This window comes from Neoarius graeffei, chromosome 2, assembly GCF_027579695.1.
Source record: "Neoarius graeffei isolate fNeoGra1 chromosome 2, fNeoGra1.pri, whole genome shotgun sequence".
In the NCBI taxonomy this organism is placed as follows: Eukaryota; Metazoa; Chordata; class Actinopteri; order Siluriformes; family Ariidae; genus Neoarius; species Neoarius graeffei.
This window is the reverse complement of record NC_083570.1, coordinates 70,195,206-70,218,870: the sequence shown is the minus strand read 5'-3', so window position 1 is coordinate 70,218,870 and position 23,665 is coordinate 70,195,206. Positions and strand designations below refer to the sequence as shown.

The following is a 23,665-nucleotide window of genomic DNA, read 5'->3' as shown; positions in this document are numbered from 1 at the left end:
TGTTATAGTCATGTTGTCTGTTGTTGCCCAAATGAGGATGGGTTCCCTTTTGAGTCTGGTTCCTCTCGAGGTTTCTTCCTCATGCCGTCTGAGGGAGTTTTTCCTTGCCACCGTCGCCACAGGCTTGCTCATTGGTCATAGATTAGGGATAAAATTAGCTCATGTTTTAAGTCATTAAAATTCTCTAAAGCTGCTTTGGGACAATGTCTATTGTTAAAAGCGCTATACAAATAAACTTGACTCGACTATGAGCTCTCTAGATTTTTACATAGAGCTCAGTGCTTCATCTTAAGTAATGGTGTCGCAATCTGAGGCTGGATATCAAACGACTCCCTACTCCCTCTGAATGTGCACTAGCTAGGGAATGATATTGTAGCCTGTACGCTCTATATAGTGCACTACCCTTACCCAAGAGCGCTATTTTGGAATTCGGTTCTTGTTCCCCTGAGGTTGAAAATGTAGACTAGTTTATCACTTTATTTTGAGACGAAATGTTTTTCAAAGTAAAAGACACAAGTGTGTGAGGAAAGCAATTTAAAAACTAAATGTAAAAAAAAAAAAAAAAATAATAATAATAATAATAATATGTTGATCATAGGAAGAATTACTTTGAGTAAATCATTAAATGTGCGTTCATTTATGATGATATTTACACTCGTAATCATAATCAATTACCCAGAATCCATTTCGGCAACAATATTGCCGCTGGCTTCGTCTTTGCTCTGTGGTGAATGTTTATGTTTACATGCCTGGAGGCAGAGTGTAACTTTCACGCTTTGTTTTAGTCTAAACACAGCGATGTCCCGGTTATTAAGTTTGTCCCCGGCTGTTATTTTCTCCCGGTGTAAACACCGTCCTCAGAACAGCGGATGTTTCTCCTCCGGGTCCGCGGCTCGGGTAAAGCAGCTGCTCTCTGGAAGAGTTCCAGCACAGCGGAGGACCCCGGCACTAACATGGCGCTCTAATAATGACGGGAAACGACGGTTTTGGGCTCTGGGCATCGGGACAGGGTTCCTGTTAGCTGTAGGGCTGAAATATCACGGTTATAGTCGTGAGCGGTGTGAGTGTGAGAAATCAGTTAACTCAAAATACAGAGCAGCCATAGAAATCAGCCGCGACCTAATTCAGCGGATAAAGGTACAGGTAGCCTATCATCATCATCATCATATTACTCTACTCGAGTCAAGTTTATTTTTATAGCGCTTTTAACAGTAAACATTGTCGCAAAGTAGCTTTACAGAATTTTAATGAGCTAATTTGATCCCTACTCTATCCCCAATGAGCAAGCCTGTGGCGACAGTGGCAAGGGAAAACTCCCTCTGACGACATGAGGACAGTGTTGCCAGATACTGCTGACGTTTTCCAGCCCAAAATGTGTCTGTGAAGATTCTCAGCCCATGTTTACATTAGACCGTATCAGCGGATCATCAGATTAACGTTTTTAAAACGATTAGTGTGCACACAGCAACACCAATACACGATTTGCGTGCACACAGCAACGCCAATACACGGATACGCTCGGCTCCGCAGGCATCCTGCGCTCCAAATCACTCCGCCCTGAACAGCGAGTGCCCTCTGGAGGGTGCGCACTCCGGCCCTGCGCAGCTCACAGAGCGCGCGAGTGAAGTGCACAAGCAGTGATTCGGGACTGAGCCGCTGTGTGCGCGATCCCAGCGCATATCACTTACTACTTGCAAGTGGAAGGATGGCAAGCCTAAAGACAATCATAACTACACAATGGGCAGTATTTGCATCAGTATTTGCAGAATTTTCATACTTTTATACTCTTTAATGAAAGGTGATACAAGGCGGAAGTCCGGGCCGTTTTTCAGCAGTCGCGTCACATGACCAACACCAGCGAATCAGGAAGGTGGATGTCACAGTGACGTTGTCCAATGACGACGCCAGCTAGAGCTCAGCACAGCGTATCCGCGTATTCTCAATGTTTACACAGCACCGGAGCTGACACGATCTGGATTGAATACGTGGACCCTGGCGGATTCCCGTTTCCCGGCGTTTCCAGGCGGTTTAATGTAAACGGACAGTGCATCCGCGAAGAAAACGAGACAGATACGGTCTAATGTAAACTTGGCCTCAGTCATCCAGGTCACAGTAACTGTGGGTGGTAAAAGAGAGCAACTGGACTTGCTTGAAGATTCTTGAAGACATTTCACCTCTCATCCGAAAGGCTTCTGCAGTTCTCATACATGTCAACCTTTGGTCCGGACCCGGCGCCGTGGGGGGCGAAAGGGGGCGTCGCCCCCTCGTGGCTACAGCCCCGCCCCCTCAACGGAGACTCAGATCACTTAATTGTTTTCTTATGAAAATATAATGTATTATAGACGTATTAATAATTTGCATTTTCAAATACGAAATATTAAGTGGTTGCGCATTGCACAAAAATACATTTCACATAAATCCCTACTAAAACTGGCACGGTAGGACAAATCTGATTGGTTGTTATATGCCGCTTTTCCACTACCAACGCGGCTGAGTTGGGCTGAGCTGTGCCGTGCTGAGTTGGGCTGAGTGAGGCTGTTGGAGTTGCATTTTGACTACAACCACGCTGAACCGTGCTGGCTGGAAGTGGGTGGACACACTGGGTGGAGTTAGCGAAAGTGGGTGGACGTCACGTGATGTCGTTAGGCGGCGCAAACAGTGACATCAGTGACCTTTTAAGTGGTAGTCTCACGACCCGGATAGTAAACAATAAACATGGAGGACATGGAGTTGTTAGTGTTGCTGGTCTTGGTTCTGTGGCTTGTTGTCACCGACAACGCCAACAGATACTGGCAAGAGCGTATAGATGAGGCGAGGCGCATAAGGCTTCAGAAATTCTCATAATTCTTCTTCTTCCGGGTTTACGGTGTTTACAGATCCCAGTGTGCTCGCGGGGCGTGTGTGGGCATGTGAGGACACTCCTCCTCACCAATCAGTGCACAGGGGAGTGTCTGCTCACGCCCCTAGCCCCACTCGGCTCGGTTTAGCTCGCTTCAGCCCTACTCCAAAACCGTGCGAGTTTTGGGTGCTGAGTAGGGCTGAAGCAAGCTGAGTCTTGCTGTTCTGAGGTAGTTGAAACGCGAGCCGTGTCGGGCTGAAGTGAGGTGAAAAAGGGTAGTGGAAAAGGGCCAATAGACACAAGTGCACTGTCTCTGCAATATCCTGTAATATGCAGTCAGTTTGCGGGAGTAGTCTTTCCCCCACCGAATTAAACGAATTCAATCACAATATTGTGAATCCATTTTCTTTCTTTGTAGGCTAAGTTTATCTCCGTTTATGTTGGTGTATGTGTTCATATATGGTCCGCTTTGTGCGCAAATAGCGTAAGAATATGTGTCGTTGACGTCACCCCCCATTCAGCGGGGGTGAAAATTCATCACTTCAGAGTGTTTTGTCCCCTACACGCCTAAACTGGGATCGCAGATTAAGTGGTTAGCGTTGACTCGGTGCGAGTCAGGAAGGCTATTACTGGTGCAGCCGCGGGGTCTGTTGATTTTTTTTTAAATTATGATTTTGGCCGCCGAGCCAAGTACCTTAGACTTGCATTGACGTTTTCATGCCGCGGAGCTATTTGTATGTATTTTAAATGTAAAGGACTTGCCTGTAGGTTTGTGTGTGTTGTTTTATGTTTGGCATCTTTCCGGTTGTACCGCGTGTCTGTGAGAAAATTGGAGGGGAGGGTTAACAGGTGGGCACGGGGGTTGATAAAGCGCAACTGCCCTGGTAATATGTCACATGATTTTCCCGGACTAAAGCAACCTTCGGGGCCGTGGTTTTGTGGTTGGCACAGTTAATTGTTTGAAACACGTTGTCAGACCGCCATCACTACTACACACTATATGAAAAATATTTGCCCCCTTGCGATTTCTAATTGCCCCCTTAGTAAACTGTTCCTGGTGCCGGGCCTGCTTTGGTCAATCAAACCTGTATAGACCCCTTTGCATGTTTGTAAACAAACCGACCGTTGCCAGGATGCACGCGCAGCCTGGACTCAGAAACAATGGCGCTGCCCATAGACCGGCATTATGAGCTGTCAGATTATGTCAAACAATTGTCGTAACAAGATCGAGAATGCTACATAAATAAGTTAACTCTAACAAGTGGACATCGCCTACCGGATCCGTATTTAATTAAAGAGTGGACGGACGATGTTAGTAAGTTCCCTGGTATACAATGGCCAGATATATACTCGTACCTTATTGACAAGACTTCAGTGTACACCCACGAAAAACTTCGTGCCTACAAGTCTTTAGACGCATATGATTATGTTATGTGCGGGCATGTACAGAACGTGTTTTACACTGAAATTGATGAAAACATGCTAACAATATTCACTACATTGTGTAACTATGACCCAGCTAATCAGACAAACGCTACCAAAGTATTTTGCTACATCAATAAACGAAGACTAGAAAGAATAAAAAAGAAAGATTTAATAAATAGCCTGATCTTACCTGTGATGAAGTGGGCGCTGCAAACCCGCGCATTTTTGATAGTGCTTTCATCCCAGTCTACACATTTGATGGCTTGTAGCCATAGACGTCGGCGATTTTTTTTGGAATGGGTGAGAGCCTGCTGGAATTCTGTACGTTTTAACCCCATCACTGCTACGATTCTGACACCCAACAACACAACAACTAGGCATTTCTTCCAAATATTTCTTCTCGTCTCTACCGTCGCTGAGTCTTTTTTGGGTCCAGGCTGCGCGCGCAATTTCCTCTTACATATGAATGACGTTTACTGCGAAGGGGTCTATAACCAACCTCCAAAATCCATATTTCCCTTATAAAATCCGTATAAGATGCAAATTAAAATAATTTACCTAAAATTTGAATGATAATTAACAATGATATCCAAGTTACTTTTTATTCAATATTAATAACAATAAACCTTCAGAATGAATACAAAGCTCCAATGTTTGACAAAAACACAAAGTGTCACTCTAATGTTCTGAATTGTACTCCATGACAGCTTTTTTAGCGCTCTGCACCAATACCTCACGAGGCTGCATGTCACAGCAAGTGTCTGTGTTGATCTTGCCAGAGTGCCCATTCAGAATCTTTTCAGTCGCTAGTGAAAGTCGCTCAGGTGGAAATGTTACTTCCTGGTTGGCGGGATTCTCGCAATGCGGTGTGCGCATGATCAGAAGTGGAACGAAGTCTCGCTACCACAAGATAACGTGCGATTTCATAAGACTCTTTACTGGCTGTCAGTGCTGTCTGTGGTGTACAGTACGTTTGTAAATGTTATGCACTCTTTTATCATCGTGGGAATTGATTATAGCTCTAAATAAATATTGAAGTTTTTTTAAAGAATCCGTATAACTTTATTTGTACGCCCGTATACTACGTTTATTGAATCAAATCCGTATAAAATACGGACATTCCGTATAGGTTGACTTGTATGAGTTCTGTCTGACTGGTAGGGAGCATGAGGTATTTATCCTCTCATGGATGAAAAGCTCATCTAAAATCACAGAATCACATCAAGAAAGCACTTCAGAACTGCGGGTATCCCAACTGGTCTTTCTTCAAGAGCAGAAAAAGGAACATAACGGACAAGGAGGATAACAGGAACAAACGCAAGAACATTGTCATTCCCTACATTTCTGGTCTATCTGAAGGGGTGTTCACATGGCAACTTTTACTCCGGTGTAGCACCGGGGCTGCCCCGGTAGAGCGTTCACACGGTACAAAGTTATACCGGTGTAGCCCCTGAAAGCTGCTTAAACCGGTGCAAATCTAACCCTGCTCGGGAGGTGGTTTAAGAAATTTACTCCGGAGTAAATGCTAGTTTGCGGGGCAGCACCGATATAAAATGAACGCTACAGGGGTAGACTCGCTACGCGTGAGGAGAGTTGATTACATACGGGCATTGCATAATTTGCGTCCTGGTATTTTGCGCTTCCAAAATGGCGAATATCAACAACAACAGAACTGCGTGTCTTCATCCACGTTGTTTTCCCGGCGCTTGGTGATGCCATGACAACCGGGAAAAGGAAGTACATTTTCACGCATGCGCATATTTCATTTCCGCATTATTACTATCGTATAGCACGGTCGCAAAAACTGCCGTGTGAACGCAAGTGGGGCTGCACCGGTGCTAACACGCTTCTCTCTAGTAAGCAGGTTTGTGACGTGTGAACGCTCCACAAAATTTACACCGGTGTAAGATATATCGCAACAAAATACATCGGTGCAGCATCGATGCAAACATGTGCCATGTGAACACCCCTTGAGAAACTCAGGAGGATCTTCTACAAACACAACATTCCGGTACATTTCAGACCCAGTAACACCCTGAAGCAGAAACTGGTCCACCCTAAGGACAGAATACCCAGACACAAACAGGACAACGTAGTGTATGCAATTCAGTGCAGTGAGGAATGCACAGACTCGTATATTGGTGAAACAAAACAACCGCTTCACAGGCGCATGGCTCAACACAGGAGAGCCAGTTCCTCAGGCCAGGACTCTGCTGTCTACCTTCATCTTAACAACAAAGGACACTCATTTCAGGATTGCAACGTATGCATTTTAGCCAGAGAGGATCGTTGGTATGAGCGAGGGGTTAAAGAAGCCATTTTTGTCAACCTGGAACGGCCATCACTGAACAGAGGTGGGGGTCTAAGGCTACATCCACACGACAACGGCAACGAGATGTTATTTAAAAAAATATCGCGTCCACATGGGCAACGATCAGTAAAATATCAGGTCCATATGGCAACGCAACGCTTGCTGAAAACGATGCAGTACACATGCCACACCTCTAGGGGCGCTGTAAGACGGTCCCTTCGGAGACACCAGAACAATAGAAGTAGTAAGGACGCATGCGCATAAACTATTATGCGCGAGACTTCATATTAGCCACAAAGTCAGAAAAATCTGTTCGTAAAATTACGTTATAATGACCAAATACAATGAAAAGTATTTTTCCAGTCTCACCTGTGAAAGGTAATCCCATGTGATCTCATTTGGACGGTAAACCTGGTGGTACAGTTAAACGCAGCACATGAATGAGGCATCTTTATTCTCCGCTTTGCCCCATCCAATATGGCGGCGAGGATGACGTGTGATTCTACACGGAAGGCGGCGTCTTTAATGGTCCGGAATAAATTGAATGCTACACGTTGATGGATTAATTTGTTGTTCTACGCCCTTTTTGAGGAATGTATTGTAGGACTTAAACCAACATCTGAAGAGGTGAGATCGCTCCTTTTTTTCCCTATTTTTGCTGGCGGGATTGACTCTGCCCTAAGGGCTATTCTCTCTCTCACTTTGCACCATTACACAATAAATATTCACAGTGAAAATATTTTGTAAGTGCGTTTCATGAACCAAGTTATAGGATTTGTTGACAACTCGCATCGAGTTCGTTACACTTCTACCCGGCATGAAGCACTCACAGTCATGTGGTTGTGATGTCATCGTAAACAAATCCGTTCTACTCATCCAGACGACTTCGCAACGGCAACGTTGCCAGATCTTTCCACTCTGGAACCCGTTCTCAAAAGATTTCATTTTGGGGCACCCAAAACGCCGGTGCCGTGTGGACGCCAGGCTGAAACGATAAACAATTGTATCGGATTCACCTGAATCCGTTGCCGTGTGGACAGGGCCTGAGACATCATTTATCAGCCACCTGCAATGCAGTCCTTGGCACACTTCCCAGACAACTGAATGCACACCAAAACCCAGCTGTTTTCAGCGACTCACAGGAGGACAGAGAGAATCAGCATTCCATTGATCACCTTAACAGGCAATCCATTGATCATCCTAACGACTCTCGAGGCCGTTCACATCCAGTCCCCAGTGACCCACACCAACAGGATGACTCAACGACACCTTAGATGAGCTTTTCATCCATGAGAGGATAAATACCTGATACTCCCTACTAGTCAGACAGAACTGAAGAAGCCTTTCGGATGAGAGGTGAAACGTCTTCAAGAATCTTCAAGCAAGTCCAGTTGCTCTCTTTTACCACCCACACCCGCCCAAAATGCACTTAAAACCGCCCAAAATGTAAAATGACTTGATGCGGCAAACTTTGCAGTGTGCCTTCTCTCCGTCATTCAATGAAACTATCCATAACTTTAAATCTGGGTCGTTTTCCCACTCCTTTCTGTACTTTTTTTTGTATTTTGCCCACTTTGGCATCTTGACTAGCCGTCGTTCACTAACTGCACTCTGTGTCGTGTGATGCCCACAATCTCTGATTGGGTCACAGAAGTGTTTAATATGGATTGGAGTGGACGTAGACAGTACATAGAGTGTGCTGCATCAAAGTCCTTCTAAGGCTATATAAGTCTCTCTGGCTGCATTCTCACACAGAACGTTGGTGCGAAATATTTATAAACATTTGATAAAAACCCGCCGAACTAATGTCAAACCCACCCAATTTTTGTCAACCAGCCCAAGCCATTTTTTGCCTGCAAAGTAGAATTCAAAACCGCCCAATTGGGTGGGAAACCGCCCAATCTGGCAACACTGCATGAGGAACCGGACTCAAAAGGGAACCCATCCTCATTTCGGTGATAACAGACAACGTGATTTGAACAGTTTTAAGATGAAGTCTGTTTCGTTGATGTTATAACTCTTCATTGATGGAAAAAAAGGGGAGTCCCATATACGATTCGTACATTGGGGGAGTGCCTGTTAGAGAGCGCACTTGTCCTGGGCCATCGGCATAGTGAGGTAGGGTGGCCAGTTCCTTTCCTCGCCACCTTTAACTTCCCCAGTGTTTCCACCAGGTCCCCATTCACTGCTGGGTGGACAGGGAGCGAGCCCCACATCCCCGTCGAGCCGAGGCTCGAACCAGGGACCGTTTGCTTAGCGGTCAAGCGCTCTAACCACTTGGCCACCCGTGCTCCTCATTGATGGAAACTTGAGTGCAAAACTGTTCATGACAACTGCAGTTCTAAAGTTAGCAAGTCAACTGTAGTCCTCAGCCATAAAAGCATTACTGTAAGTGTCCAGAGCGTCTTCCAAGTCTGACTTTCAACTGTCCATATGGGCCAGTCGTCCGCAGGAGCGATGTGATGAGACTCCAGCCAGACATAGGGCACTAGGATGGATCAGGCAGGTCTGAGGAGCAGAAGAGGTCAACATTTTGATTTCAGGATTGACATGTAACTCTTGTTGCTGTGTTTTCGTCGTCTTCGTCATCACTTCTGTTATGTTTTCACTATTGTGCTGGTGCCTTCAGTTCAGCAGCTGAAAAGAATCACAATCTGTAAGTGTCCAGAGCATCTACCCAAATACCTGAATATACACTGCCTTGCCAAAAAAAAAAAATGAAAGTTGCCCACTCTAACTTTTGGTTGGACCGCCTTTAGGTTTCATTACAGCATGCATTGTTTTTGATAAACTTATGCAGTGTCACAACATCTGTTTCAGTCCAGAGTTGTATTAATTTTTCACTGAGATCTTGTGTTGAGGATGAGAGACTCGAACCACTGTGTAAAGTGGAAGATAGATAGATAGATTCTTTATTGTCATTGCACATTACTATACAACGAAACACTGTTTGAGGGCTCAGATCACAGCAGCATATCAATAAAATAAATAAATAATATACATAACGTTTTTAAAAGCACCATATTGGCATACAAGCAGCAGTATGTAATTATTCAATGTAGCCAAACACAGTAAGGTGCAGAGTGAGAGTCCAAGTCTGGATCAGGCCTCCAGCAGAGCTTTTACAGCCCTGGGGAAGAAGCTATTTTGGTGTCTTGCTGTTTGTGACTTTATGACCCTAAACCTGCCAGAGGGAAGAGATTGTCCGGGGTGAGTGCAGTCAGTCCTAATCTTTGTGGATTAGATGCTCTGGACACTTACATTAATGCTTTTATGGCTGAGGACTAAAGGTTCCCTTTTGAGTCTGGTTCCTCTCGAGGTTTCTTCCTCATGTCGTCTGAGGGAGTTTTTCAGCATGGTGGTGTAGTGGTTAGTGCTGTCGCCTCACAGCAAGAAGGTTCCGGGTTCAAACCCAGCGGCCGGCAAGGGCCTTTCTGTGTGGAGTTTGCATGTTCTCCCCGTGTCTGCGTGGGTTTCCTCCAGGTGCTCCGGTTTCCCCCACAGTCCAAAGACATGCAGTTAGGTTGACGTGGGGCAGCCTTGGGCTGAGGTGCCCTTGAGCGAGGTACCGAACCCCTGACTGCTCCCCGGGCGCTTTGGGCTGCCCACTGCTCTGGGTGTGTGTGCATGTGTTCACTGCTTCAGATGGGTTAAATGCAGAGGATGAATTTCACTGTGCTTGAAGTGTGCATGTGACGAATAAAGGTTTCTTCTTCTTCCTTGCCACTGTCGCCACAGGCTTGCTTATTGGGGATAGAGTAGGGATAAAATTAGCTCATTAAAATTCTGTAAAGCTGCTTTGCGACAATGTCTGTTGTTAAAAGTGCTATAAAAATAAACTTGACTTAAAGTCTTCCCCAGCACATCTCAAAGATTCTCAGTGGGGTTAAGGTCGGAACTGTGGTGGCCAATTCATGTGTAAAATGATCTCTCATGCTTCCTGAACCACTCTTTCACAATCTGAGCCCTAATTTTATGCCTGTGCCATTAGGGAAGAGCAAATCCATTGATGTGATAACCTGGTCATTCAGGTCATCAGCGAACTTCATTTTATTGCCCCATAACGTTGCTGAGCCTTGAACTGACCGACTGAAGCAACCACAGATCATAACACTATCTCCAGAGGCTTGTACAGTGGCCACTGTGCATGATGGGTGCATCGCTTCATGAGCTTCCCTTCTTACCCTGACTCAGGAACAGGGTAAATCTGGAGTTATCAGACCACAAGACCATTTTCCATTGCTCCAGAGTCCAATCTTTATGCTCCCTAGCAAATTGAAGCCTTTTCTTCTGATTAGTCTCACTATTGAGTGGTTTTCTTATGGTCACACAGCTGTTTAGTCCCAATCCTGTGAGCTCTTGTCACACTGAGAGTGTGGAAATGATCTTAATTTCACAATAAAACATAGCTCCGAGTTCTACTGTTTGTTTTTCCAATTCAGCTTCACCAAGCATTTAAGTGATCTCTGATCATGGTCAGTCAGAATCTTTTTCCTTCCATGAAGTTGATGGTTCAACACTATTCTTCCAGGTTTTAATAATGCGTTAGACAGTTCTTAACCCAATTCCAGTCATTGCAGCAATCTCCTTAGTTGGTTTCTTTGCTTGATGTAGGCCAATAATTTGACCTTTCTGAAACACAGTAATATCTTTTCCATGAGCATGGGATACGTCTTCTGACTTGTTTGTTTAAGAAATGGAAGCTACTCACTGCATCGGTTAGGGTTAAAAGAATTGTTGCCAGCCAAAACTATTATTCACTGCAGTAATTATCCAATTAAAGGCTCTTATGTATTTGCTTATTTAAATCCAAGTGGTGACTTTTTTTGGCTGGGCAGTGGTGCTTGAAAGTTTGTGAACCCTTTAGAATTTTCTATATTTCTGTGTAAATATGACCTAAAACGTCATCAGATTTTCACACAAGTCCAAAAAGTAGATAAAGAGAACCCAGTTAAACAAATGAGACACAAATATTATTATACTTGGTCATATCCGGGGGAAACCCACACAGGCACAGTACAAACTCCGCACAGAAAGGCCCCAGTTGACTGGCAGGTTCGAACCCAGACCCTGCTTGCTTGCCACCCAATTCAATTCAGTTTTATTCGTATAGCTCTTTTAACATTGTCACAAAACAGCTTTACAGAAATATATTAATTCTGGATATAAATTGTACATATCTGAATTTATAAATGTATCGTTAGTCAGTGATGGCGGCAAGTAAAAACTCCCTGAGACAACATGAAGAAGAAATCTTGAGAGGAATCAGACTTATCCTCACCTGGATGACACCAGCTAGTATGATAATAAATAACTCGCTTCTATAACCATGTGCTATACGGTCAAAACTTGCAATTATGTAACCAGGAAATTCATTATAGTTTGAACAAATATAGTGCCCTCCGTGATTATTGGCACCCCTTGTAAAGATTAGTGAAAAGGGTTCGAAAAAAAATCCACCTTTTGGTGAAGTATCTGCCTAATAGTTAGAGAAGCAGCTGTTGGACCAAAAGGTTGCCGGTTTGATTCCCTGGACCAACAGGAATGGCTAAAGTGCCCTTGAGTAAGGCACCTAACCCCCAACTGCTCCCCAGGCTGCTCTGGGTATGTTGTACGTCGCTCTGGATAAGAGCATCTGCTAAAGGCCATTAATGTAATGTAGCGTAGCTTTATCTCACATTGAAAAAATGAGAAAAGTCCAAGCTTGAATTAAAATAAATTTACTCATAAAAAAAAAATTCCTCATCAAGAAATAATTATTCTCAACAAAAACATTTAAATCCAAAAATGTGTTTTTCTTTGAATAAACATGTTTTAATTAAAGGTTGGGTTTTTCCTTCTTTTTTCAGTGTGAGATCATCAAAAGGGGGCGGCACGGTGGTGTAGTGGTTAGCGCTGTCGCCTCACAGCAAGAAGGTCCAGGTTCGAGCCCCGTGGCCGGCGAGGGCCTTTCTGTGTGGAGTTTGCATGTTCTCCCCGTGTCCGCGTGGGTTTCCTCCGGGTGCTCCGGTTTCCCCCACAGTCCAAAGACATGCAGGTTAGGTTAACTGGTGACTCTAAATTGAGCGTAGGTGTGAATGTGAGTGTGAATGGTTGTCTGTGTCTATGTGTCAGCCCTGTGATGACCTGGCGACTTGTCCAGGGTGTACCCCGCCTTTCGCCCGTAGTCAGCTGGGATAGGCTCCAGCTTGCCTGCGACCCTGTAGGACAGGATAAAGCGGCTACAGATAATGAGATGAGATGAGATCATCAAAAGATGGATTTTTTTGTAAAGTAATCTTTACAAAAGGGGCCAATAATCTTGGAAGGCACTGTAAATAGATGTTTGAGACATTCAAGTTGCCTTAGTATTATTTCTTACAAATGCCTATTTCAGAAATTGTTTCCTTTCTACAAGTACTTACCAGCTAGTAAAGGTGGTTTTTGAATTTGTCCGACTTGGTCAGCTGGTAGCTGTTTATAATAAACTGGATTTCTTTCCAGCAAGTTTACTCTTCCTCTGGTCAACTTCCTTTCAAAAGGACCTGAGCTGAATTTCCAAAAAGCATCATAAAGTTATTGTAATTGGTAGAGAGAGTATTCAGCGTTTCTCTCATGTTTTCTTTGTGCTGCCCTGATTTTATGAAAAATTCAAACACCAGGGATTCACTTGTATTTCGGTTTAATACAAATAGAGTTGTAAGGGAAGTGACACATGCTATTCCCTGTTCGATCCCCTCCTTGACTTGAGTGATGTGAATGGTTACTAAGTTGCAAGTGAAACCATGTTGGCTGATATCAGTCAAAATTATGCTGCAGGCTTTACTTTTGAACTACTTGGGCACATTGTAGTGTGGACACTTGTGAACTTTGTGACACTGTCTACAATGTGCTGTTTGCTAACAGGATGAAGTTGGAGCTCCTGGCGTGGTCATTGGAGTTTCTGTCGATGGCACTCAAGTGTGGGGTGAAGGTATGTAGCTGCATCAGTGCTCCTTCACGTTTGTTCAAGTTCCCTTTACGAAAAAGAAATTGGCATTACATCTGATGTAGACTTGTTCCTCCAGGTATAGGGTATGCTGACTTGGAGAACAGAGTGCCTTGCGGTGTGGGAACTGTGATGAGGATCGCCAGCATCAGTAAATCTCTGACTGCAGCTGCTGTTGCTCGAGTGTGGGAAGATGGCAAGCTGGAGCTAGATGCTCCCGTCCAAAAATATGTGCCTGAATTCCCTGTAAAACAGTTTGAGGGAAAGGATGTAAGATACAACGTTCAGGAATATTTCTTTTTTACCACAACGCTGTTGAGAGCTGCTTGATTTTGATTGGCCAGAATGTATTATTTCCAATAACAGCAGCTCTGACAGTTGTGCTGGCTGCAAGGTTTATATTAACGTTTTCCTTCGACTACATTAGCATTTCTATAGTAACAACTTGCACAAGTACGTGTATGGTGGATGCTCCACATATACAGATTTTAAAAACGTTGTTATTTAACAAAGAAAAACGCGTAACGGTTGTCTTTATGAAGCTTTCTGGAAGTGGATGTATATTTAGCGTTTTTGGAACGCGTCTCCAGTGTCAGCGCTTTGTAACACTCAAAAGATTTGGAGATTTTTAGGGTTCTATGCGTTTTCTTCATAACATGACAAGCTGCAATATTTTTTTTCCTTATTCACTTCAAGTAAGAGAAAACAAAAAAGTGAGAGAATTACTGTTTATAACAGTGAGATCATCAACAGTGACATGAACTAGCTTGTTTTTTGAGGTATAAATGAAAAAAAGTATGATGTTTTATTCTTAGATTAATACACAATTGAAATCATTGGAGGGGCGGCACGGTGGTGTAGTGGTTAGCACTGTTGCCTCACAGCAAGAAAGTTCTGGGTTCGAGCCCAGTGGCTGATGGGGGGGCCTTTCTGTGTGGAGTTTGCATGTTCTCCCCGTGTCCGCGTGGGTTTCCTCCGGGTGCTCCGGTTTCCCCCACAGTCCAAAGACATGCAGGTTAGGTTAACTGGTGACTCTAAATTGACCGTAGGTGTGAATGTGAGTGTGAATGGTTGTCTGTGTCTATGTGTCAGCCCTGTGATGACCTGGCGACTTGTCCAGGGTGTACCCCGCCTTTCGCCCGTAGTCACCTGGGATAGGCTCCAGCTTGCCTGCGACCCTGTACAGGATAAACGGTTACAGATAATGGATGGATGAAATCATTGGCATATTGCTGTGGTTTAAGAGAAATAAAACACACTGTGACATGTTGTTATTGGGAAAAATATCAACTTCAAGTTGGTAACAGCTCTCCACTTTGCATTATGCCTCATCACAGCACCCCGTGGTGGATCATTTCCCCACTAACAGCATGTCACTGTGTGTGTGGGTTTTTTTTATTATTATTTTTGTATGTGTGTAAAATCAAAAGACAGATGCATCTCTTTCAGCAAGAATTATTGTTTTGTGTGCTTGAACCAGGTCACAATCACCTCACGACTGCTGCTGTCTCACCTGAGTGGAATCCGTCACTATGAAAAAGACCCCAAAAAAGTGAGAGAAGAGAAAGAGAAAGCAAAACGTCTATTAAAGCCTCCAGAGAAAAAAGAAGAGAGAGGTTCTGATGAGGCCGAAGAGAAATCCACACAGCAGGACAACAGAAAGAAAAGCAAAGATGCAAAGCATGGCAAAAAGAAGAAAGAGTTTGAGCAGGAGGAGTACTACATCAAAGACAGCTTCGAGAGTGTTATCCAAGCCTTAGACCTGTTTAAGGATGATCCACTTATTTTCGAGCCAGGTGAGCGTTGTGCATGTGCTACACAATGAATGTGAAGTAATTGGACTTGCTCCATGTGGATAATTAATAATAAAATAAACTGCAACTAATGTGTTTTATTTTTCCTGATACGATCTGACTGGTAACTGTTCTCAGATATTCTGACTGGGTGCACAATAAAACCAGCTTTTATGCAGCCTGATGAATCATAATTACATTAGAATGACATACTATTTGGCAAAATTTTGCAAACGTTTCCTTTTCAGGGTGGTGCAGTGGTTAGCGCAGTCACCTCACAGCAAGAAGGTTCTGGGTTTGAACCACGTGGCCGACTAGGGCCTTTCTGTATGGAGTGTGCATGTTCTCATATCTGCATGGGTTTCTTCCAGGTGCTCCAGTTTCCCCCACAGCCCAAAGATGTGGATTAGGTCAACTGGCTACTCTAAATTGCCCATCGGTGCGAATATGAGTGCGAGTGGTTGTTTGTTTCTGTGTTAGCTCTGCGATAGACTGGCAACCTGCCCAGGCTGAACCCTGCCTCTCACCCAAAGTCAGCTGGGATTGGCTCCAGTTTCCCCTGATGGATAAGCAATATAGAAAATTGATGGATGACTTGGATGTTTAATTTTCTGTAAAATAATCACTTTTAGATTATTTTCATTATGAGAATAATTTAAAACCCACTGACTCAGATCAATTAAATGGAAACTCCACACTAACACAATAAATGTGTTTATAATGAATTGTGATTCTTACTGATTCTTGTCCTAATTTGTTGGTTGGTGTTTGGTGTATTTTCATTATTCCTGAGAGAAGTTTGCGGTTGTCTAGGTATATAGAGATCTTGCAGTCACGTGACCGGAAAGTACACAACCGCCATCTTGTCGGTCAAAAACACCGCTGAATACTGCTGCACTCGTGTACAGAATGGATCAATTTCAACCGACGGACTACACGGCTCATTTTTCTAATGAACAGATAACTAGATATATGTCTAAAATAAACGATCTACAGATTAGTGACCCTTATGGCTTACCGGACGGAGTTTTCACGACCGGATTTTGAACTGCCAGCGGAATACCCGGACATGTATAATTACCTCATTAACTTTCCCTCGCTGTTCAGTGGTGAAGCACTGCGTGCCTATAAATCTCTGGACAGTTATCTCTACAGAAATTCAGGATTTGTCAGCGACTCAGATGTGGCATCTTGTAAACAAGAATCCTCATTGGACGGGTAAGTCACTTAAGTATTGAGTATAGCACTGACCAGCCGATTATAGAATAGAATAAGGTAATTCCAGCTGTAATTCCAAATCGTCCGTCTTGTTTACATGGATCTGGCATTGGCGAGGTAGAGGCTTAGCAGTGGAGGTTTGAGTGGCTGTTTTCTGAGCTTAGTCAACAGGCCGGCTCTGCCTGCAGCCTCGCTTTTGCTTCCGCTCCCGGTGCCGCCTCCTTCGCTTTGCTTCCGATAACAATCCACGGAGACCCCGCTGGTCTCGCTATCTCATCCGGAACGTTGTGCATGCGATGGAAATCGCTACAAACCGTCATTTTCTGCTGGAAACCAATGTCCAGTAAGTCCATACGGTTGTAGTGGATATTGAAGTCCGGTACAGACGAACAACACGCAAAAATACACACACAAAACATAAAAAACGTGCACAGGTAGGGAGAGCTTGTAGCCGCAGCCGTTGTAGTAGAATTGTATATCGTAGGGTTTTCCAGAAGAAAAGGTAGAAGTAAAAGTAGAAGTAGAAGGCGGAATATGGCGTTTGACCGACAAGATGGCGTCTGTCACAATCTGGATCGGCTGTGACATCACATGCAAGTGCTCCATAGGTCAGGTTTCTCTGTTAGCCTCAAACAATAAAAAGGAAGAGCTTCTTTTCTCACTTACTGTGTTCTGGCAATGTTAATTACATTACATTACAGGCATTTAGCAGACGTTCTTATCCAGAGCGACGTACAGCATACCCAGAGCAGGTGGGGGTTGCATGCCTTGCTAAAGGGCACTTCAGCCATTCCTGCTGGTCCAGAAATTGAACTGGCAACCTTTTGGTCCCAAAGCTGCTTCTTGAACCATTAGGCCATGGCTTGCCCCATGTTCATATTAATGAGAAATCCAACACAGAATAGAGGCGATCTCAAGTGTTTGACTCAGAGTTCCAGAATGCAATGCAGTGATATGACAGATTGACAGAAAAGACTTGGTTTGGCTAGTTCACAATCTACAAGATGACTGACATGATGGTGTTGATTGCAATGTTAGCATGAATGTTGAAGCTTCAGATCTCTTTGTGTTTGAGCAAATTGTACAGATGAGAAAGTATGTGAGCCAACACTAGTTGTGGGTAGTGTAAGATACAGTTAACCAGTGTGAAAACAGATGAATATGGAGATGAAATCATTTTAAATTAAAAATTCATCTCAGAATTTCATTACAAAATAAATCTTAGATGGCCATTGAAAGTCACTTTTTAATTCCATCCATTATCTGTAGCCGCTTATCCTGTGCAGGGTCGCAGGAGCTTATCCCAGCTGACTATGGGCGAGAGGCGGGGTACACCCTGGACAAGTCGCCAGGTTATCGCAGGGTTGACACACAGAGACAAACAACCATTCACACTCACACCTACGGTCAATTTAGAGCCACCAATTAGCCTAACCTGCATACCTTTGGGGGAAACCAGAGCACCCGGAGGAAACCCACGGGGAGAACATGCAAACTCCACACAGAAAGGCCCCCCGTCAGCCACTGGGCTCGAACCCAGAACCTTCTTGCTGTGAGGCGACAGTGCTAACCACTACACCACCGTGTCGCCCCGCTTTTTAATTATAAAAATTAATATGCAAGTCCTTTAGTTCAGTAACAATAATAGCAATTAACTATTAAAAATAACTAGAGGTAGATTTGGTGAGCCGAGATTTGCTAGTCTGAGCTAAAATCATCTGGTAGTATATGACTGTTTGCTTTCTGTAGGCACTACATTCTTATACTCTACTCATGCTTTCACCCTGCTGAGTGCTGTGCTGGAGAGAGCAGCAGGTCGGCGCTTCGTGGACCTCATGATGAACATGTTCCGCGAGTTGGGCATGCTTAACACTGTGCCAGACGAGAACGACCCCATTATCTACAACCGATCCAGGTAATCAGGGCCTCCTCCTGAGGAAGGCAAATGGGATTAAAGTTGGGATCACATGCACGTTTAAAAATCGTCTGGTATGTCGTAATTCTGAGCATAGTGCAAGTCATGACGAGGAAAAACCCATGAAAATGTCCCTTCAACTTGGAATTCCTACTCATATGGTGATTTCAACCCAAATTTAGCAAGAGGTGTCAGCTCAGCATGGCTGATCACAGCATGAACAATAAATAAAGTAGCATGTCTTACCTTTAAATGAGTTAGACTGTATAAAGTATTTTTTAGACCTATAAACAGACATATTAGCTTGTGCAACGTACAAGAAGTCAGGAAATGCTAGAACAGTATGTTGAAATTAAAACTGAAAACAATGATTTGTAAATAATCTTTGACCTGTATTGCACTCAGAATAATACAAAAGCATATTGTTTAATGTTTTACCTTGTGAATTTTATTACTGTTTTTTCAAAATAAATACATTTCAATTTTGGTTCTTGCAACACATTTCAAATAAGTTGTGACGGTAAAGCATTGACCACTTTGTAATCTTGCCATTCCTTTTCACAACACTTCAAAGATATTCAGGGACTGGAGACACCAAGTGATGAAGTGCTTCAGATGTTGTTTTGTCTCATTCTTCCTGCAAACGGGTCTTATGGTGTGCAACAGTACATTTTTTTCCCTTTCAAAATTCACCACACATTCTCTACTGAGGACAGAAGTGTCCTGCATATGACTTTAAACTGCAACCGGTGGTGAGTCTCAGGTCCAGGATGACTTGAGTATTGGGGAAAGTGGAGTTACCCATTGCTCCCAGGTCCGCTCTGACCCAGAGTGGTAGCACCTGCCTGGGTTCCAGCTATGGGTTAAATAGTACATCACCAATAAGGTGCTGGCAGCAGGGCGCTTTTTGGTGCAATGTGGCAGATGAACCCAACAGGGTCAATGGCACACCACCAGATGGCCAATGGATGACATCACTCGGCAAATCAGTTGTCACTGCGGGGCAACTTCCATACCCATCAGGTCTGTGGCACTTTTGTGCACCACTTGGCATCAGGTCTGGAGGTCCAGAGAGACAACACGATGGGTGCACGACATCATTTGTCTTACCTTACTGTGCAAGGTGCTTTGTTAGGAGAGGAGAATAGTATGCGAGAGTTCATGAAGCCAGACATTCTGTGGTGGCTCGGCCAAGCCGCGTGTGCCACCGCTGCAGGCGACTCTGTCACTCTGGTGTGGGGCTCGCAGCCCATTTGCCTTTGCTGCACATTCTAATGAAGCAGTCATCATTGCTAGCGGTAGACAGCTGACACCAATGATTGAGGACAGAGGGGACAGGCACCCTCTTCTTCCACGGCCATGCCTTTGTAATGTGTGCAGAAAATGGTTTTATATTGTCTTGTTGAAATATCCCTAGAAAAGATGTCGTCTTGAAGGCAGCATATGTCGCTCCAAAATCTCAATGTACTTTTCTGCATTAACGCTGCCATCACAGAAACGTAAGTTACCTTTGACAAGGGCACTGACACAACCCCATGCCATGACAGACCCTGGCTTTTGGACTTGTTGCTGGTAATCAACTGGATGGTCATTTTTCATCTTTGGACCAGAGCACACAGCATCCATTTCTTCCAAAAAAACCCTGGAATACTGAGTCGTCTGACCACAATACACATTTCCACTGTGTGATGCTCCATCCCAGATGCTTCCGAGCCCAGAGAAGTCGATGGCACTTCTGGACACAGTTAACATAAGGTTTCCTTTTTGCACAGTAAAGTTTTAATTACCATTTGTGGATGTTGTAGTGCTTGACAAAAGTTTGCCAAAGTAATCCCGAGCGCAAGTGGCTATATTAGTTATAGATGAATGACGGTTCTTGATGCAGTGTCATCTGAGGGATTGGAGATCATGTTTGTTCAGCTTATACTTGCACCTTGCCCTTTACACACTGAAATTCCTTCAGATTTCTTGAATCATTTAACGATATTGTGCATCATTGAGGGTGAAATATCCAAATCCCTTCATATCTTTAGTTTTTTTAGATTATGGCGTGCTCTTTTTCCAATGGTTTAGAGTCTTTTTTTAGGTTTGGGTGCTCTTTAATCCAAGGTATTCTAGATCCACAGCCAAAAAAGAGAAAAAAAATCTCTGACTAAGGCACTCCAAATTAAAATGTCTTTAATATTTTAGACAAGTCCTACATGGACAAATTAAAAACAAAGTCCACGCGTAGCGGCATGGGTGCCTTCTTCAGGGCAATATCACAAAGGAACAAGATAGCTTTGTTCAAGATGTAGAAAAGGACAGGTGAAGACAATTGGATAATTAGTCCTGAAGCTCTACACATTGCTGAGTCCGCCCCTCACACAGCTCCCAGCACTAAAAAGTTTTCCATCAAAAACTGTCAATCAATGGCTTGGGCCCGCCTCTCACACGGCTCCCAATCCAAGACAGCCATCATTCAAAATATTGCAAAAACATCAAAAATACACATATATTCCAGTCACTGCAAGTATACACAACCCACATACATGCACAAAGGGTACAGAGAGAGAGAAAAAAATATATATAAATCTTTTTTTTTTTTTTTAAGATTTTTATATATTTTTTTTTCTCTCTCTCTGTACCCTTTGTGCATGTATGTGGGTTGTGTATACTTGCAGTGACTGGAATATATGTGTATTTTTGATGTTTTTGCAATATTTTGAATGATGGCTGTCTTGGATTGGGAGCCGTGTGAGAGGCGGGCCCAAGCCATTGATTGACAGTTTTTGATGGAAAACTTTTTAGTGCTGGGAGCTGTGTGAGGGGCGGACTCAGCAATGTGTAGAGCTTCAGGACTAATTATCCAATTGTCTTCACCTGTCCTTTTCTACATCTTGAACAAAGCTATCTTGTTCCTTTGTGATATTGCCCTGAAGAAGGCACCCATGCCGTTACGCGTGGGCTTTGTTTTTAATTTGTCCATGTAGGACTTGTCTAAAATATTAAAGACATTTTAATTTGGAGTGCCTTAGTCAGAGATTTTTTTTCCCTTCATATCTTTCTTTAAGAAAGATTGTTTTTAAACATTTCAGTCATTCTCGCATGCATTTCTTGACAAACTGGAGATCCTCAGCCCATCTTTGCTCCTCAGAGACTAGGCCTTTCCTGGATACTGATTTTGTATCTAATCATGATTACAGTCACCTGTTGACATCACCTGTTTCAAATCACATCATTATTTAATTGTTTTACCTCATTACTAGCCTTATATTTCCCCGTCCCAACTTTTTTGGAATGTGTTGCAGGCCTGAAATGAAGAAATGGATGGAAATCAAGTTGACAAGACAAAACATGAAATATCTTGGGTTCATACAGTCTGTAATGAAAGTCAAAGTAAACTTAGAAATCACTGCTTTCTTTTTATATTTGCATTTTCCATACCATCTCAACTTTTTCTGATTTGGGGTTGTAAAATATTGACAATACGGGAGTCCTTTTTTTTCCCCCGCAATTTTGTTGCTCAAAAGCATGGAGGTCAAAAATAACATAATTCTGACTTCCCATTCCCCACCGAGGTAAGCTGAATGCATCATAATGGCAAAGTAAGGCTTTAATCTCATATTGGTCATGTAACTACTACTTGTCAAAGTGGCTGCTTTGGTCTCATTTTAATTCTTTGTATTTATTCCCTCCTCCAGGTATTACCATTGCAATAAAAAGGGCCGCATTGTGAACTGTCCCTATGTGGACAACTCTTATAAGTGGGCTGGAGGGGGCTTCCTGTCCACAGTTGGTGATCTGCTGCTTTTTGGTAACGCCATGCTCTACAGCTATCAGCTAGCAGACATGACTGACACGAGCGGGTTCCTGCCAGGCTTCCTCAAACCCCAAACAGCTAAAGCTCTGTGGGCTCCTGTGGATAAAACTGAGGCTGCGTGGAATAAAGATGGCTGCTATGCTCAAGGCTGGCTGGTGGTTGAGAAGCAGCAGAAGTACGGGCAATGTCGCATGCGCAGGCACTACGCCTCTCACACAGGAGCTGCTGTAGGGGCGAGCAGTGTATTACTGGTGTTACCCAGTGAGGGTCTGAATGCTCCAGGACAGAGAGTGACTCCTCCTAAGGGGGTCGTAGTGGCCATCATGATAAATATGCAGTCTGTAGGACTCAATACCACTGCACTGAAGATTGCACATGAATTTGAGAAGGCCAGAGACAGCTAAAGTGGAAGTAGTACATGTCAGGGTGTGATTATAAGTGATTCACAGTATTTTATAGATTTCATATCACAATGCTGCCCTGTTTACTTTGTTTACAATGTTGAGATATGAATGTGAGTCAACTGTATGCAGTGTAAATCACACTTCTCCAGTTCTTTGTATTGTGATACTGATTTTAATATCTTTTTATATGAATTGCATAGTATATTGTATAAATAAATAAGTGCCAAATTTTTCTGAATTTTCTTTTTTTGTTCAGTTTTCTGTTTATGTTGATTTGGTAAGAAAAAATAGCATTCGTACTATTCTATATATCAAATGAGGTCATAACTTTCATCTAAATTGGAGTGTGTTAATGGTCCCACTAGAGGGAGACTCCTCTCCTACATCTTTCTTACAGGTTCATTTCTAGAATCTTGCAGGCCTCCTTTAAGAGCATGAGGAATGTATGAAAACATGCAAAACACTTCCCAAAGGTTCACAACACGGGCATTACATTAATGGCACTTACCGTAGCAGACGCTCTTAGCCAGAGCAACGTACAACATACCCGGAGCAGTAGGGGGTTAGGTGCCTTGCTCAAGGGCACTTCAGCTATTCTGGCTGGTCCAAGGAATCAAACCAGTGATCTTTTGGTCCCAAAGCTACGGTACATCTCTAACCATAAGGCCAAAGTTCTCCTGGAAGATTTTTAAAGAGCTACAGGCACTTACATACAGTGGGCTCCAAAAAAAAGGGGGGGGGGGATTATTATTTTAAAAATTGGAAATAAACAGATGGTCTTAGAATTTGGAAATATTTAAAACAAAGAAAGTAAATGTTCAATATCTTGAATATTAATATTCAATATTCTGCACTATTTCTAGGCCCCTATTTAAATGTAAGCAAATGTGTGATATCCATGTGAACTGCTTTATACAAAGGGTCAGGTTTTCCTCATGCCTCTTCTACTGAAGCATCTGTTCAGATGAATTTGAAAAACTGTCAGGTGGTC

General features: G+C 43.4%; 1 protein-coding gene across 2 annotated transcripts; it reads left to right on the top strand.

Annotated features, from left to right (window-relative positions):
• Positions 1 to 694: 694 nt before the first annotated feature.
• lactb (lactamase, beta) lies at positions 695 to 22,912 on the top strand. Of its 2 annotated transcripts, none has more exons than XM_060914844.1 (6): positions 695 to 1,137; positions 13,461 to 13,527; positions 13,622 to 13,812; positions 15,023 to 15,338; positions 18,303 to 18,468; positions 22,152 to 22,912. In XM_060914844.1, exons 1-6 carry the CDS (start codon positions 799 to 801, stop codon positions 22,672 to 22,674), a joined length of 1,602 nt encoding a protein of 533 aa, XP_060770827.1. In that variant the 5' UTR covers positions 695 to 798; the 3' UTR covers positions 22,675 to 22,912. The 2 variants fall into 2 exon arrangements, with proteins under 2 accessions (XP_060770827.1, XP_060770826.1); XM_060914843.1 differs by having other exon boundaries at positions 695 to 1,143.
• The last annotated feature ends 753 nt before the right edge of the window (positions 22,913 to 23,665 follow it).

What these genes read in the sequence shown, in the direction of transcription:
- lactb (XM_060914843.1), top strand. Translation starts at nt 799, where the DNA reads ATGTCCCGGTTATTAAGTTTGTCCCCGGCTGTTATTTTCTCCCGGTGT. An exon ending in TTCAGCGGATAAAGGTACAG is followed by an intron (nt 1,144 to 13,460) that starts GTAGCCTATCAT and finishes GTTTGCTAACAG; the next exon opens with GATGAAGTTGGAGCTCCTGG. An exon ending in AACAGTTTGAGGGAAAGGAT is followed by an intron (nt 13,813 to 15,022) that starts GTAAGATACAAC and finishes TGCTTGAACCAG; the next exon opens with GTCACAATCACCTCACGACT.